At 31.3% G+C, this 19,567-nt stretch overlaps 1 protein-coding gene across 3 annotated transcripts in view; it reads left to right on the top strand.

Annotated features, from left to right (window-relative positions):
* Galphao (G protein alpha o subunit) overlaps nucleotides 1-19,567 on the top strand; it is a 526,726-nt gene that overhangs the window by 438,796 nt on the left and 68,363 nt on the right. For all 3 annotated transcript variants that reach the window (XM_089594134.1, XM_089594132.1, XM_089594135.1), the window contains one exon: nucleotides 10,335-10,488. In XM_089594134.1, coding sequence (XP_089450260.1) covers nucleotides 10,335-10,488 — 154 coding nt within the window. The remainder of the gene's footprint in view (nucleotides 1-10,334; nucleotides 10,489-19,567) is intronic.

Below are 19,567 nucleotides of genomic sequence, written 5' to 3'. Positions count from 1 at the left end.
AAAATTATTTAAATCTCAAGTACAAAGGGCGAAGATTTCAGAACAATCAAGCGCACACGAATAAAGTTGACCAATTTTTCTAAGATAATTTAAACGAAGATGGGTTACGAGAGCTTGAAGATTATAAAAATAAAGTTGACGTATTTTCAAATCTGTTTGCAAGAAATTATCAATCTGGGTTAATTTTCTGGGAAGCTGCACAAATATTTCATCCAAAATTGAGTGCTTTAGTGATAAAATTAAAAAATGTATGTGCTTCAACTGGCCAATTAGAAAGATTGTTTTCTGAATAGACCTATGTTCATTCGACCAAAAGAAACCACTTGACCCCAGAGAGATCATCAAAATTAATTGCTTCGTATTATAATACACGATAGAATAATATTATTTATGATGATTTAAGAAATGCAATAAATGAGTGAAATGATTACTTGCAAAAAACTTTATTTTTTGCTTGAAAAAAATCATCAATATAATGAAATTTTTAAAAAGAAAAGAATTGACATTCGTTGTACTTATTTAATTGCTACTAATTTTTATGTAATATTGACAGAATTTTAATTTTGGTTTTTATTAATTAAATTATACAAGGTGTGTTTAAAAAGTAACGAGAATTTTTATTAAAAAAAAAAAATATTTATTTATTCATCAATATCTATTTTGTCTTCTTCAAAATAATCCCCTTTGGATATAATACACTTGTGCCAATGCTTTTTCCAATCCTTGAAACACTTTTGAAACTCGATCTTTGTAATAGCTTATAGCTCTTTCAGCGATCCGCTTTTAATGTCATCTATGCTTGTAAAACGACGGCCTTTTAATGTTCTCTCTATTTTTAGGAATAGAAAAAAGTCACACGGAGCCATATTTGGCCAATATAAAGGCTAAGGCAACGTTACAGTTTTGTTTTTGGCCGAAAATTCACAAACAAGCAATAAAGTGTGAGCAGGTGCATTATCGTGGTGCAAAAGCCATGAGTTGTTTTGCCAGAAATCCAAGCGTTTTTTCCGGATTGCTTCACGCAAAAAGCGTTGAACTTCTAGGTTGTACTCTTTATTGATTGTTTGACCTTGTGGCAAGAATTCATGATGCACTATGCTACTTTTTACGTTTTGATCGGTGGTTGATGTGCTTGGGCGTCCGGGTCGTTTGTCATCTTCAACGTTTTCGCAGCCATCTTTGAAACGCGTATACCACTCGTAAATCCTTGCTTTACTCATAGCAGACTTACCATATGCCTTTGTTAACATTTAACAAACTTCGCCACCACTTTATTTCATTTTTTACGCAAAATTGAATACAAATTTTTTGATCCATTTTTTTTTCGCAAACGAAAATCGCCAAGCTCGAAAAACACGTCTAACGTTAGTGGCTGCCACTTAAAAAGTAAGCGATGAATATTGCTAAAAATTTTATCGTACTGCAGGGGCATGTGTACCAACATAATAAAAAAAAATTGTATTCAGGCGGGCTCTCCAAACCCGCGAAATTTTAAAATTCTCGTTACTTTTTGAACACACCTCGTATAAGTAATAAATAATTAATTACACTTTGATCTTAATAATAATTGAGTAAAATGACCAACCAACAGCAATCCAAGCGATGCAAAATTAACAACAACATGGTTTATTAGAATAGTGACTCGTTGGTTCACTTTTATGTCTAGTAGAAATATTAGTTTGGCGCTTAGTAAATCCGATGCAAATAAATGTAATTTTCAATAGAATTTAGAGATTTATTTAGATAATTAAATATTGTTATTTAGGGTCCATGGAAGCCCTTTCAGACAGCTGTTTTTATATCTACAACAACTGTCTTAGAGCTTACGATCTTACTTCTCAATCGCTATAATTTTACTTTTTTTTACCCTTGTAGATTGAGTCAAGATTGCTTGGAGAATATTTTTTCCTTTGTAAGATTAAAAAATGTCGTTCCAAATGCGTTGTAATGCAAAAATAATTTAAAGTTAATAACCACTTCACAGTATATGAAAATAATATCAAATAGTAATTATGATCAAGATGACCGGACTTTTTTATCAGAATTTCTAGATATTTTATTAACCAACCGCTGCACAAAAACCTTTTTCATTTTATCTGATAAAAATCATGAATCGTCATCAGAAAATGATATACCAGCTGTATTAATTTAACCGATTTCCTTTAACAGAACAGAAACAAACGTATGACATTACATAGCTGGCTATTTAATTTCATCAATAGTAAAAATTCAAAAAGTCTGTGATAAATGTTTACGGGCGGCATGGCGTGCTCACGTAAGATTTTGTATTTAAAATATAGCGAATTAACGTTGCTCAGATCACAAAATTCAAAACGTTAATTCATGAATGAAAAAACTTTAGTGTTTTTTAAACAGATGGAGACTATATTTAGAAAATATTATAAGCATGTTAAATGTTTTAAGTGTAATTTAAGACAGTTTTTTTTAACAAGTTTAATAAGATACAGTTTCATCTACCAGAGTGTCATAGTTTAAAAACAAAACTAATATATTGTTTTATTGCGCTCAAAGTTAAAGTTAAATCAAAAACATTATAAAAAAAATTTACAGGCAAGTAAAAGTATTATGATGCATGCGACAGTTTGTTATTATTTCGTGATCGTTGAATGTTATCATTGTAGCGTCTAAGGTTTTAACATATATTTTATGACAAGAGTTTTGTACACATTTATCTTAAAATACAAAAATTTTATAGTAATTTTTAAATACATTTTCGTTTATAGCAGTAACATTTGTTGTTTTACTACAAAATTAATGTATACATATAGACATATAATTTTACTGTTTGTCCATTTATAACTGACATTATGACATGTATTTTTTTCAATCTACAAATATAGGGGTTCATCCTGTCATTAAGAGGATTTCAATTAATCCCTATATTCAGTCAGTATTAATTTTTTTTTTTTTCTATACCAAAGACCCACTACTTTTTAATGACATTATTTACCGTTGGTGTAATTATTGTAATACTCATAACATCTATCAATTTAAAAAAAAATTTTTTTAGCATTGAAGTATGAACAAATTATGTCTTGATTTTTACACGATTTATATTTTTTTAATCCATACATTACAAAATAATGTGTATTGAACTATACACGATTGAATTATACTTTTGTTTAAACATGTTTTATAATTTTTTATGACGTATGCCTCTATACGTACGTATACATGTATTTATAAAAATAAAATATTGATTGAGATGTATATAACTTATATGCAATGTTAAAAATTGCAAAATAAAAGCCGATGTATTTTTAAGTTTGTATTTTTATTATAAATATTTTAACTGCATCCTCTTACCCTTAGATACTATTTTTGAGGTACTACAAAATAATCTTGTTATTTTTCAAGTCACATTTTCTATTTTGATTATACACTCCATTCAAATTTTAGCGGTTACGGTCACTTCCGCTTAAGATCAATATGGCGCTTCATAGTCTCATCACTCCCTAGAGGATCACCATGCATACGTGCCCCTTAGCACTTCTTGTGGATGTTTCATGCACTTGTGAGAGCGTTAAAGTGAAAAAATTAATGCAAGTAACTTTATACAAGTCTTGTGCACGGTTGATGCACTTGCGAGTGCATTAAAGTACTATACATAAGTGCAAGTAACTAAACATGCGTCTGTTGAACTTCTTGCGCAAAAGCACCGTAAGCACGTGCCTCTGTGCACTTATTTTGCACGTCAGATGCAGTTGCAAGTGCACTAAAATGAAAAAATTAATGCAAACAACTTCATGCAAGTCTGACGCACTTTTTGCGCAAGTGCCGTGCGTACGCGCCCGTTTGCACTTATTAAGCACGTTTGATGCACTGGTGAGTGCTTTAAAGTAAAAAAATTATTGTGAGTAACTTTATGCAAGGTTCGTGCACTTCTTGTGCAAGCATCATGCACATGCTCCTCTGTGCACTTCTTGTGCACGTTTGATGCACTTGCAAATGCATTAAAATACAATAAATTAATACAAGCATCCAAACACACGTCTGACGTACTTCTTGCGCAAGCGTTGTGCCAACGTGCCTCTGTGCACTTCTTGTTCACGTCTGATGCACTTTCGAGTGCACTAAAATGAAAAAATTAATGCAAATTACTTTATGCAAGCCTTGTGCACTTCTTGTACAAGCATCTTGCGCCCGAATCTTGCAGCAGATTGATATAAGTCTGCGGAAGCACTGAGCATCCCCTTCTGACAAATCTCACTCGAGATCTCATTTTATATCTCATGTGATTTCCCACCAGAGATCTCAGGTGAGATCTCATGCCGAATTCTCATCTGAGATCTCAGGTGAGATTTCGGAAAAAAAAAAATTAATAAAAAAATTTTGTGCAACGATTATAATTTATACATTAATACAACGATTACCTACAATATCAACAGTTATTGGAAAAAAAAAACTTCGGCTAACATGAGCCTCGAACTCGAGCCCGCAGTTTATCAGGCAAGCGTCTCACCACTTGGCCAAAGTGGATGAGATACTAGTCCGAGAGTTGACGTCTATATAAAGTGTAAGTACCATGTGTTATTGTTTTTCTTATTCACAACTAAATCATACAATTATTAATAGGTATAATTTTTCCCAATCTTAATTCTGATGGTTAACCAACTAGATATTATTCAGAAACATTATTTTCTTCACAAATAATATTTTTTCTTTTAAAGTTACTCCTTAGGGGGCCTTATATCCAAGTAAAGCATAAGTTCTTAATAATCTTACTAACATATAAAGCAAAGTCACTAAAACCGTTGTAATCGCTAACCGCGAAAACTACAGAACCGATTTTGCTGAAATTTTGCACACTGATTCATGACACTTCCTAGATGGTTTTAGTATAGTTTTCATCTTGAAAAATTTAATAATAATAGCAATAAATAAGCTCAAAGTTCTGCAGAAATACGCCAGCGTTTCACTTTAGTTTAGTAGGAGCCCCAAGGTGGCGTTGACATAAAATCGAGGCTACCTGCAACAGAATTAAATAAGTGTGGTTATCATACGCTGGAGCGTCTCAAAAAATTATGCATTTGTTTCCCGGCAGTTCATCGAGCTGCATATAGAGAATGAAGATGATAGTCGTGCAGCTGGACATCCCGGTAACGGATGACACTCTTCTTTAAGGGGGAAGGGACTTAGATCTCCATTCACCCTAAATCTCCACGATTGACGAGTGCCATCAAAAAAAAATTATTCTAACCAATGACGTCTCCGTCGTAACACTAGGAGACGTATCTTGCCAGAGCACAATCTGCTCCAACTCTTCAGAGTTGTGTGGCCGTATCACAATCCAGCCTGGTGCCGTCAGAGAATTTGTTACTACAAATGTAAGCCAGGGAAGACAGCCCTTAAGAGTACGGGCAGCCACAACGGCCAACTTCTTAGTGATCATTCCAACGGCATATCTACAGAGACAGTATTCCTCTGCAGGCCCACTTTCCCGACTAACGATGAGCAGTTGGTTATCCGGGGAATGACCCGAAGAAGAGATATTCTTTAGTCAATGTCGTACCTTCCTTCTGTACAGTATCCGTACGTAGAGACTGCAAGGGTAAGAGTTAAGCTACCTGTAGTTAGCTCTTCATCATCAGGAATAATAATAAAGAATAGCTGGAAGTTTCACCACTGGCGCTTTTTAGGGCCATTATAAGTATTTTTGTTCCCTACTTAACCATCAATTTCATCGGTTTTTTTAAGGGCCACCTAAGTGTAAACTACCTTGCCAATAAATACATTTTTACTACCATTTCCAGAAGCGATTCGTCTACTAAAAGACTATATTAACTAAAGACGGGCACTATTAAACCCAGTCAGTCATTCACTGGCAGTCGTCACGAGTGGAGTTGTTTTTTATAAGACTGAGAACCTCAGTGACCAACGACCCTATATTACCCTCTCGACTCTAAACATTCAACCAGGAATCACTGATCCTCTCTAAGGTCTGCGCTGGGCAAACCAACAACAGCTATGAAGAAAAAAAAACTTGAGCCAACGGGACAGTCTCCACCAGGCAAGTATCACTAACCAATCTCCTCATCTAAGCTTACCAAAACAACTGAACCTGCAAAACAAAAAAGGTGTTTTAGACACTAACGTCTTTGATGTAGTACTAGGAGATGTTGGGAAAGATCTTTACAACTAGCTCCAAAGCTTCGGACTTTGTAATTTTTCTCTTCATCAGTCTGGGGCTTTAACAGTAGGCCAGAGTAGATCATCCTGAGATGTACAGGCAGTCACAATTGCTGTTAACTGAAGTCAAGAAAGAGTTTTTTTAAGAAGCTCACCGGTCTTTTTTAGGGCCATCGGACGTTGGACTACTATGCCAAAAAATATATTAGAACTTAACAAAGTTGACATAAAATAGCCTTTAGAGGTCAATAGCCTTATCACTATAAGAGCACTACGTCTAGTAAGACCAAGAGCTTAGCTCACCGATCTTTCAAGGGGCCACCTTACGTCGAACTACCTTGCTTTCTTTGTTACAACTCAACAAAGTTGGCTGCAAAAGCTCTTATAGGGCTCGTAAAAGTTTTTTACAAGGCCTATAATTGTAAGACGGCAAATTGGGAGGAAAACTTTAAATTCTTTAAATGTGTATTATTTTGGGCTTTAAAAAACTGATGCAGAACATTGATTGAGATTGGAATGGCAGTGTCAAAATCGGTAAATAAATAATCAATTAAGTGACCAATTAGCTTTTCATTTAAACCATAAGATTGATAACTTAAATCTTTTATCCATTCAAATAGGTTGAATTGGATGTATTTGTATTCATAATAGTGCTAAAAAAAAAAAGAAACAAGGCTCCAGGACTTTTTTCTCTGGTGGTAATTTTAGTGATTAAAAAAAAATTTTATTATATTTTTTATTAGGTCCGAATCTTTAAAGATTGAGCAATTAGCCCTTTTCATATAGTATAACATGGGAACGGTCTTTCTTATGTCTAACAACTATTTTACAGCGTAAGAAATGCACGATCATTTGAAGTATCGATAAGTTTTTTAAGCATTTTTTCATCTTATCCAACGAATATTGCATGGTACTTAAACAACAACTTATGTAGTTGGAACTTCTTTACCTCAAAAATTTTCAACGATACAAGCTAAATTTAAAAGTATTAATAACCTAAAAATATTTTACATTGTGAGTCAACACACTGAAGAGCTCCACTGAGTGAATTTTAGGCAAAGCTGAATGAGGCTGCTAGCGTATGATAAATACAAAAATTTTTTTATTTATTGCTATTAAAAAAAACGTTTTTTTCTTTAATTCTGTCCAAATTCTCTATAATAGTTCATACGACAAGGTAAAAAAATTTTGGTAAAAACACACTAGTTTTGTTTCTGCAAAAAGTTTTAATTGATTTAAACAAAGGGGAAGAATTAAACACGTGAAACCTGTGTGAAATTTTTGAATCCTGTTTTTCCAAACACACGTTTTTGAACGTAAATTTGTTTTAAATTTTAAGAACAACTTTGTGGAGGTTTGGTAGTTTTTTCTGGGAAGGGGTAAGCGGGTGTGCAGGGGCTCTCGTACGCTAGATAACTACCGCCGACCGCGACATCAGTTGTCGAAATGCCTTAAGGTGGCTCCAGCGCCTAGTGCCGTATCAAAATGGGGAGACTAAAAATTAATCATTATTTTCTTTAAAATATGGTATAAAATTATCGTAGAGACTGTTGTAAGCCATATTCTACATTTTATCTGTTACTTTAGTGAGTAAATATAAAAAAACAAAAAAGTTTTATGGTGCCCTAATTGATGAACTGTTACGGTACGCTCCTAAGTTCAAGAGTAGTTATACCTATATATATGTACTCTGCAGAATGCAGACAGCTGAGAGCTGACTTGCACTCGCAACTGTATACTTAGTCTCCGATTATTTAAAGATTTTGTTCGATAACAAGACACTTTTCTCATGTCATCGAAAACTGCGTAATAATATATGCAAGATAGTATGTTTTTTACACCTTACGGGTTATTTATATAAGTGCAGCAGTAGGTTGTATATCGCGTAAGCTTGCATTTCCTATCTAATCCGTCTTAAAACTACGATTTTGTAAGCATGATTTCTTACAATTTTCATCGTCAACTTTAATTTTTTTTTTATACGAATAGAAAGATGGGAATTCAAAGAATATAATTCAATTTTATTAACCTCGGTTGGGTTATTTATAATTTTAACATTGAGGCCACTGGAGCCACCTTAATAGAGGGGTGAGAAAAGCTAAACAGGTATGTGGTAAGCATGTACAAAGAGTTACTTTGTTTTTAAATTTTACGTGATTATGGGATGCTGAAAGGGGTATGAATGTTTGTGATGGTTGAATTTGGTATCCAAGTAGTAATAACAAGTGTGTTTTTACAAAACAAGTAATCCACGAAGCTGAAATCTTGTGAAATAAACTGACTGTACGGAATCAATTTAAGAATTCAAGAGTAAAAGAGAGGTCAGGTTTGCTTGTCTCTCTCTTTCTAGCTCTCACGTGTTTAAATAGATCCTTACAGCCCATAAAATTCTGACTTCGTAGAAAAACTGTCTTTTTAAAATGCTCTCGTTTTGAATTTTTTGGTGACTTATTTCACTGTCGCAAACATTTCTACAACTTGCAACGTTCTATAACTACATAAAACTCATTAACAAAATTGCTCTTTTTACATGGTTATCACATATCTACTCAGCTTCTCTCACCTCTCTATTAAAAAATATATCCGTGAGATGGCACGGGCGTTTCACACCATAGGTAGTTATGTAATGTATAAGATACCGGTTTGAATTGAAAAGTAGTAACCATACATGGAAATGTCTGCCTACTGCATCACGGTTAATTTAACTGTGTGTCAATTCGTTAGTGCCAAAAAAATAAACCAATAAATGTTATGAAAAAATGACGGTACATACTTTAATGCAGCTTGTTTCCGATAGTTCCAGTAAAAAAACTTGAAAACATGTCGTTTGCATGGTAAAAAGTAACTTAAAAAAAGAAGAAGTAGACTCAACTTTTATCAACAAAAGTGTGTTATGAATTTTCAAAAAAAGAACTTTTTTTGCACAGCATTACAGATGGAAGTCTTAAGAAGGTATGTGTAAAGTCTCATATCATAATTTCCAGTTTAATAAATTCCAGAAGCAATTTGTAAAGACGTCTCACTGCGTGTGGAAAGATCAGCTGACAGCAGAGAATGTTCATGTCTTTCTCATACACTTAGCATAAGACCTGCTCGCAACTTCGTTTACGTTTGCACTAATATTTCTTTCAAATGCCCCATTAGGTGTATATTTTTTGATACGAGAATCCTCCGTAGAATGTAAGCTATCGACTATAACTTTTTCTCATCATAAATAAATCCTTAGCCTCGAAATTTTTACAGCAAAAGCTAAATAATCGCTCTCGCCTATAAGAGCAATGCTGAATAATGCAATTTCAAGAATTCTGTTCATGAAAATTCGGCTAATAAAAAATATTTAAAAAATTAATGTGTACTATAAGCATGTTGAAGTACTTTTTTTTTTTAAGTAAGCAAATGAATCTCCTCAAAATCGATCATATACCTCCTAAAAGGTTGGACAATAAAGGGAATTGTAAAATCTGTAAGCAAGTATTCACTAAAGTTTTCTGTAAATAACTTTTTAAATAAATATCTTGCTTGGAACTTTACAAAGTTATCTCCAAAAATTATTAAAAATAATACACTAATCTAAATCGTCAAGGCATTGCTTATTTAACTGAAAACCTTGTGGGAGCTTAATTTTTTACATTAAATCGTCGCAAGAATTTTAAAAAACTGCTTGTACTTTACTCGTAAGGTAAAAACTATTTATTGTTCTTTGGAAGAATAAACATTTAAAGTAAAGAAAACAAGAAATTAATTTGCAATAAAAAAAGCATAGTTATATTTCACATAATTTTTGTGTGTGTTACCAAGTTTAAGTCAAACCTATAATAAAAAAAAAAGGAATTTAACTGCATACTATTAGCGATATACGATTTTGCAGCTCAAGCAAATTTTTTATAAAATCAATAAAACTTACCTTATTGAATGCATATTATTTATCTGCTAACGTTTTTATGGATTCACCGACATCAATATTTATATTTTTACCATTCAATGTACAAACAATTTTAAAACATAACAAAATTACTATTACCACCTACATCTGTCTTAAAATTTTGAAAAAATTAAAAATAGTCTTTTTTATAAGGATAAATCATGAATAATTTCTGATTGAAGTTATGATATCATATCACAGAATTTTTATCAACTGTTTTATTTATGTATACTACTTAATATGAGTTTATTTTTTCTTTCAGAATCGTATGCAAGAGAGTCTCAAATTATTTGATTCCATCTGTAACAATAAGTGGTTTACAGATACGTCTATCATTCTGTTTCTAAATAAAAAAGATTTATTTGAAGAAAAAATAAGAAAATCTCCACTAACCATTTGCTTTCCAGAATATGCAGGTAAATACAATTTTTGTGCAATTTATAATAATCTTTTAGATTTGTTCTTTAAATCTAATTTCATATGGAAAATACTAGAATTACTGTAGTTAGATTTTAGTAATTACATAATAAGTAAATATGTGTGATTACAAACTTCGATGTGGAGCTTAACAAAATTTCCTTAACATACAACCGAGTTTTAGATGTATCATTACGAAGCTGTCACTGATTGTTCTTAATCGCTCCAGAAGCGTGCCTGCACATTCGACTTTCCTTCAACAGAAAAGCGTTTAAATTTAGATCATTAATCATCAAAGATAAGCTTTAATATTGATTAACAGCTTTGATTAACAATGTTTTTAAAGTTTTAACAACTGATGCTATTACTAGTAAAAGAGGCTGAAAGAGTAACTCTAGTAGATTGACGCTTAAGTAGTAAACACTATTTCTCTTACCAAGGGTGCAATAAACATCTGAACGTCATAAAAAATGCCTGGGGTAGGCAAAAGTATATGTCGTTACATACTGGTTAGAAACTTCTAAGAATTAACTTTCATTAAAGGACTTTTATATGGTTAAAAATATAAGTTCTTAACACTAATAGCGTGAAACATCAGGAAAAGCACCAGGACCAAGAGAGTCCTTGTGTTTACGCTAGTTGGATACGTACTTACCTAATGCAAACTTTATTTTTAGAGTAGTTTGGTGTTAAAGAAAATGCTAACAGTTAGTTTGAAAATATAAAATGAAACCTAATAAATTGTAAAATAATAACCTTCTTACTACCCTTCGATTGAAATTTTTCAAAACAGAAGGTATTCTATAAACATGTTTCCCTTAAGCAATTCATTTGTTTCCCAAAAAAATTTTTATGTTACGTATACCACAAGAAGTCTTTTCGATTACTTTCAAACCTTTTTCATGGTATCATTTATTTTAGGCAGAGTGCCGGTCATTTTTCCGATGACTCCAATTAACGAAAACCAAACACCGAAGATCACAAAACCGAGAGTTATTTTGATGAAATTCAATTTTCCGCGTGCGTAATAAACCTATAACCATCTAACCGAAAGTTGAATTTGGTGAAAGTCATTTAAGCGAATATCCATAAATCCGAAAATTAATTTTACCGTAGGTTCAAATTATAGAAGGCCTATTTTTCCGAATATTCGCTTTACCGAAAGTTAAAATATCCGAAAACCATTTAACCGTAGGTGCAATTATCCGAAAATTTTTAAACTATATATTTACGTTACAAATGACGTATTACGACACGTTACACAAGTACATTTAATAAAAAAGTTGTTTGAAGTAATAGGATAGTGAAAAACTGAGCGCTATAGCTATTTTGGTGGTGGAGAAAAATCATATTTGTACAAGTAATTTTTTGTAGCCTTGGTGCACAACATTCTATGAGTACAAGGTGAGCTTATTAACGAAATACTCTCTCTATACCAAATTTACTATTTTAACTGTATACGTTAATTTATTTATTATTAACAATAATATCGTACTCACCTACCTCTGAATATATTTATTGATAAAATCTAAATAAAATAAGAAACATTGATGGATACTTCAGTGGAAAAGAAATCTGCAGATTCCGTTTTAAAAAATCAAAAATAAGCTACGAAGAATGCCTCAATGATAAAAATAAATAATCCTTTTTGAAATTTTTGAATATATATTTGTACATTACTCTCCATATTTATATTATTTATATTTGTTCTTTTTTCAATTATTCAGAGGTATTAGCTGTCCCCGTCACCTCTATTTTGCTCTTCGTGGTTCACATATTTACCGCTTCGGATGTGTCTACGTGTATGTGTGTATGTGTGTATGTTTGTATACACGTGACACATACATATACGCACATATATTCATCGTACACGGGTTGCAGTTAGATATAAAAAAACCGGTAATTTGTTACAAAAATTATTTATTGTTAAATTAGTCGCTTGGACTGATTCTGCGAAGGTTAAAAATACGTCTAATCAATATTTTTATAAGTATAGTTGATGAGATAGTGATTTTTTTTTGGGTCGATGCGATTTCAAGGGCTGGGGACCGAAACCAACGAGCAGCTGAGTACGGCTGGTGACGTCATTATACGTTAATTATCACCTCGAACGAAAAGACGTTACTACTTTTCTTACAAACTTTCTAAATCAATACACAGAAATGGTTGGATAAGTTAACATGGCTATTTGCACATTCATTACATTAACTAATTTAATGATCAATTGACTGTGCCGATTTAGTAAAAGAATATTGTTTTTTGATAAAACGACGGTGAATTGAAAACAAAATAATTTAGAGCCACTTTTTTCCTTTAATTCGTAGAAAAATTGCAGCTTGTGCAAGATACATTTTAATAAATAATTAACTGTTTGTGAAAACGATACAGACGATTATATTGAAACTGGGAGCATTTATTGGCACCATAAAAACACACAATTTATTCTGGATTTGGAAACACTTGAATAAAAGGATTGTTAGTTATTAACAATTGACTAAATGCCCTATTTGGAGGGTTTTCTTAACTTTGCGAATGAATAAATCATCTGAGTTTCAAAATTCTTGCGACATCTTGTAGGTCTTTTTACAAGCTTAATGTTCCATTTTAACGTTTTTTTAAAGAATCTACAGTTTTTGAGCTATTGTTAAAAGTCTGATTGTTTTAACTTAAACAATTTATTAACCAACGTTTGATCAACAACTAGCTGTTGCCTAAGACCCTTTTTCAATAGTCTATGTTTCGGCTATACAAAGATATTTTTTTTTCCTAGTATTTTTGAGTTTTTGCTATAATGCCACTTTTTGACTTCTGATTTTAGATGCACTACCGATTTAGAATTGCAGACAGATAATTCATATTTAATATTTCACATACGTGGTTCATCTAAATGAAGGCTTCAAGGGACCTCTCTCCAAATCATTAATTTAATAAGGAAATCACTTATGATTAAAAACGCACTTTATTACGACAGTGAAAATCGTAATTTTTCATGATCAAAGGTTTGAGGATATAAAGTAGTGACACCAACTGATAAATGAGCAACTACCATATTCGCGGGTCGACGGTGCTGTTCTCATTTCGGGGGTTTTGTCTATGTTATATCTTATAGAGCAAAATAATTACAGTGGCCGCCGTTGGGAGATCTTATCAACGGTACGTGTTACAATGACAAGCAGCGCCAGTTCTCCCCACTAACGTCACCCATATGGAAAATTTTAGGTTATTAAATCATGAGTTAATGTATGATTAGTATACAAACAATAGATCGTGCTAGCCTATATCTTACTTTTTTGAAGGTTTCTTAAACCTATTATTATTATTATGATTATTATTATTATTATTATTATTATTATCATTATTATTATTATTATTATTATTAGTTTAGCTTTCGTCAGATATTATAAGAAACCGCTTTAACCAAGAATTACATTTCGATGTCAAACAGTGTATCACTGCGTCTTTAACAAATATAAAAAAAATTGAAATAATATAAACACTTTCAATTTCGCCAAAGTCATAATGTTTTTTTTTTTTATGATTTTCGACATTTACAGTAACTACTTCGCCTGCAATAATTTAATACGTTATAAGTATCCCCTTGCATATTTTCGAATTTTACTGAAAAAATGGTAGTTTCCGTCGGATAAGTGCCATCGCCATTGGGGCTATTTTGCTGCCCGAAGGACCTATACAAAGCAGGGCCCAAGAAACGTAAGATAACTCCAGTCAGATGGCGCTGATGTACTGAACACTATTTTTTCTACTACATGAGGGCACACGCAACCTTCAAAAATGCCCGAGATAGGAAAAAAAATTTGTTTGCTTCCGTTCACGTGGAATGTTCCATATATGTATATGTATGATATGAGTTTTTATGATTACACTTCTTAATCATAGTACATTTCTAAGTGAAAAAACTATAGAAACATTTTTTTTAAAGTGTGGATGCAATAATTCAACTTCGAATAAGTGAAAGAAATTATTCAATATGTTGCTAAATACGAGGTTTATACTGTATTTTTAATCAGCTACTTTTATAAAATATAACACTTACAATAATCTGGTAGCAGTGGTCACTGTTCTTGTTAATATTTTTGAAATTGTCATGATCATTATTATCATTATTATTATTATTATAATTATTATTATTATTATTATTATTATTATTATTATTATTATTCATTAACACCAGGAAAATTTGGTACTGCTACGTTGTGAATAAATACACACAACCATTATTCGTAAAATCAATACAGTACACTAGGCATTACAAATAATGTTAAGCTGAATTGGACGCATGATATTCAAATAAGAAAATAAAATTGCTGATAAGGACGCTTTGTGCAAATGCATTGGCAGCAATTTTTTGTTCGTAAAGCACGTTTATTTTTATAATTTAAGTTTCCGTACGATATAAATACAATGTAAGGAATTCATGCTTAGTTAACAACAATTTTTATATCAGTTAAACAAAAAAACACAATTCTATAATTGATGACTATGATATTACGACCAAAACCAATATTTTATTTCAATCACTTACAAGTAGACGATTTAAAATACATTTAAATTTTCTGCGTTGATTTATTGATGCGCAACGTTTCGCTGACAATATGCGTCAGCCTCATCAGGCTACAAAATTAAAATTAAAAACACACAATGAGTGATCTGGAAGGCTCAAACACAAAAATACAATAAATTTTTTTTTGTAAATTGTTACCGCAGGTACGCGAGAATTCGTAAGTTTGGTTGACTTACTCGTCACCTGTCGTGCTGTCGACTGACAATAAATTACAACCACAAGCCAGCGCTTACAACATTTTTTATCAACAAATTTTCGGCACGCCAATGGGTTCTCCTATTTCACCTTTGTTTGCTGACCTTGTAATGGACGACCTGGAAAATGATTGTCTCTCCATCTTAAAAAATAACTATAATATTATTCCATCTTTTTATTTTCGTTACGTGGATGATGTATTACTTTTTATTAATGTTGACCATATTGACAAAATCTTAAATATTTTTAATTCATATCATCCCAAACTACAATTTACATATGGAATGGAGATTGATAAGAAACTCAACTTTTTAGACTTGACGATAATAAGAAATTCTAATTATTTTAATTTTGACTGGTTTGAAAAACCTACTTTTTCCGGACGAATCTTAAATTATTTTTCTGGTCATCCAGTTAGCTATAAGAGAAATATTGTTTTTAATTTGGTTGATAGGGCGATCTTACTTGCCAGTACACGTTTTCACGGTGTGAATATTGCTAGGGTGAAAAACCTGTTGATAAAAAACAATTATCCTTTTAACTTTATTAATAAAAACATAAAGGTCAGATTAAAAAGACACAAATATAGTAATCATAACAGAAGCACTACAAACACCTACCCTCTCTGCAAAATTGGCATACCATATATTGACAATAATTTTGAAAAAATTTTAACCATGTTAAAACCCTAGAATATTCACACTTACCCTCTTATTAACAATAAACTGCAGCATATCGTCCGCTTAGGAAAAGATACAACGAATAAACATAAACAGACAAATGTAGTATATAAGTTTTATTGTAAAAATTGTCCTGCGTCATATGTGGGTGAAACAAAGCGAGCGGCGGAGGTCCGCATCAGTGAACATATGAAAAGTAAAAACTCCGATTCCGTTGTTTGTGCACACCAAATCAATTTTGACCATGAATTCGATTGGGATAATTTTAAAATCCTTGACAAAGAATCCAATTATAAAAAAAAAATTATTTCCGAAATGCTTTATATAAAACTCGATAAACATAACATCAATAGAAAGGAGGATGTGCTTTTCTTTGATAGAGCATACCTTCCTTTACTACGAAAGTTTAAATGTCCCGATCGAGTTCATCGCCCTTTACCGTCTACCTTTGCGGCTCCGCCTATATAAGCGCTGGCTTGTGGTTGTAATTTATTGTCAGTCGACAGCACGACAGGTGACGAGTAAGTCAACCAAACTTACGAATTCTCGCGTACCTGCGGTAACAATTTACAAAAAAAATTTATTGTATTTTTGTGTTTGAGCCTTTCAGATCACTCATTGTGTGTTTTTAATTTTAATTTTGTAGCCTGATGAGGCTGACGCATATTGTCAGCGAAACGTTGCGCATCAATAAATCAACGCAGAAAATTTAAATACACTTTACTTGTATTTATTTATTTTCTTACATTTCGCCCCCAACGGATCACTGATCACTTTGAATTTCCAAATTCACCGGAGGGCACTGATATATACTAGCAAATGATTTAAAATACAATAAATTTTTGACAACACTTATGTGTATCAGTCTAGATCTTATTTTTTAACACACGTAGTTAGTAACAATTCTGCTTTTCATTATTAAATTTCAAAGAATACATAAAAACAACTATAATAATGTCAAACATTAATGTAAAACATCAAACATTAATAAATCTTCATATTTGCTACTATCATATATACTGGTAATTGTACAGACATAAATAATTATCTAAAAAGGCGCAAAATACTATAAAAAGAGCTGCTACTAAAAATTAACACAAAGATATAATAAGAAGGTACTAGTAATCCTTTCAGAATACATAACAACGTATTTTCAATTACAAGCTTACAATTTTTTTACCGGTTTATACAACGGTGTTTCATTTCCTTAGCTTTAGATGCACACTTCGTAAGGAATGCAGCAACTAGTCTTGTACGATGTCAACTACTCAAATATTATGTATGTGCCATGCGTGAAGTCACCATTTTGGACCTAAAAGTAAAAGCTTAAAATAAAAATTAGTTTCACATGCAATTGCTTAGACAAATTACTGTTACATATATCTGTAGGTGGAAACCAAATCGTATTGGAATTTATTATACTATATTTGTTCTTGTTCCGTATGATAGCTCTTCTAAATATCTTTTTTAATTTGTACAATTTTTTTATGTATTCTACAGTATTTCGTTAAATACCAAGTAAAAATACGGTGATGCACAACTCTAAAGTTTACCGTTGATTACAAAAAAATTGTTCATGTTTATTTTTTTATTTCCATCTACTTACACATTTATGATGCTTTAATTGTAGATTCAAAAATTCATAAGTGATGTATAATTTTACAAAAATAAAGATAGAAAATCCGTGTCACATCAAAATATTCCTTAATTTATATTATGTTATGTATAATATTTTGTACGTTATTTACAATTTTTGGAAGATGGGCTACTTACTGAAATTCGTTGACGAGACGAGATATTCAGTAGATATATTATATTTTTAAACAAAGGTTGCAATGAGATACAACAATAATGTCTTTAAAGATACAAGTAACAAATCAATCTATGTTCATAAATCATACTTAACAAATTATCAGAATTTCTATTGCGCTTCAGTTGTTTTGAATCATGGGATGACTGTACAAAATATAAGTCAAGTACGTAATACTGTAATAATAGTAAATTTAACTACAGCTAAACGTATATACATAAATTTTTTGTAATAGTTCAGTCATATGAAATATTACGTTTCATATTTCAAAAGCCTACAGCCATAAACTACGATATCGATATTCTACGATGAATGACGCACTACACTCATTTGACTTATTCAGTACATAGATATTCTACCTTGAGCTTTAAGATTAAATGAACGTATTCTACGTACATACACTCTCATGCAAGGATTATGACGTAACTAACTAGTAGAATAGGGCCACAAAAAGATGATAGATGCTACATTCTAAAAAAGCAACATATTTTAGTCATACATTTTAATATACAATACAGAAGGTTTTTATTTAAACATTACAATTACAACAGTAAAACTTCTTTTATATTATTTTTATGAACTGAAAAAATCCAAGCAAATAATGAAAAACTAAATTAACCAAAACTACAATCATTCTACTGGAATCCTCGAAAAGTCATTAATCATTACATGCAAAAAAAATTCGTCGCATATATAACTTTTTACTGTTGTGAAAATCATAAACATTTTAGTGAAAACTTGTTGAACTAATGTTAAATAAAAGTCTTTTTGATACGTTCCGTGTTCCAAGCTACAGATATTCATGTACAATTTATTAACTGTTTGGAGCATTTACTAAGTTCATTTAAAATTCAAAAGTCGAGTTTGATACCCTTCAGCATTGCCTTTTAACGGTTTGTCTTTCTAATTATTACAGCATGAGTACTTAAAATTAAAAAATCGCATATTTCCAAAAACTGTATTGATCATCCTTAATAGCAAAAAAAAATATGAATATAATCAACATCCTTGTTTTAAATCTTTCTTCGAAATCTTTTAAATTCAAAAAAAAAAAATTTGTAAGGAAAATATATTACTCTACTGTAAAAACGTGCTAGTCTAAACTATCAAACAATTTTCACATAGTTCATTACAAATAATTTTTAATGGCCAAAAACCGTTTAAAATTCATTAAACCAACCGTGAGTTTTAAGAAAATTCGATAAAAAAACATTACTGTGATTATGTGATCCCTAAAAGAGGAGCTAATAGATAACATATATTTTTCTTCCTTTCAAGTAAATTTGATTTACTAGCATACATCTAATGTAGATGTCGTAAAATATTTCTTTGGAGCCAAGTAATTTCAGACTTCACTAAAAAAAATACTTTCATCTCAAAAATTTACTGTTAATTAACGTATTATTTTTCATCAATCTACTTGTGGGATCTTAATCATATTTTGTTACACAATAATAAATATTTTAGTAAAACCAGAAAATTTTTCTTTCTTGAATGAAAACTAATGCATCTTTTCTGTTCATACAAGTAAAAGGATTTTTTTTTGTGTTGATATTGATGGTCGTCTGCATTTTGTAACCGAACGTTTTCATGTAATAATTTTTTAGAAATAAAATTTTTGGCAAGTTAAACCAAGCGAATCTCTTTTTTACTAAATGAACTCTAATTTAAATAAAAAATCTTTTTTTCAAAAGTATATGTTATTTACCGCAACAGAATCTTTACTAAACATTAAAAATGAACATTATTAATAAATATTAAACTACAAATGTATGTAACAAAAACTACTATGAAGGAATAAAAAGATCAAT

The sequence above is a fragment of the Copidosoma floridanum genome, unplaced genomic scaffold (assembly GCF_036245765.1).
Source record: "Copidosoma floridanum isolate Cflo_tuat_1 unplaced genomic scaffold, Cflo_Japanese_pri ptg000021l, whole genome shotgun sequence".
NCBI classification, from domain to species: Eukaryota; Metazoa; Arthropoda; class Insecta; order Hymenoptera; family Encyrtidae; genus Copidosoma; species Copidosoma floridanum.
Note: the sequence above shows the minus strand (reverse complement) of the source record. Positions and strands in the feature narration are given on the sequence as shown.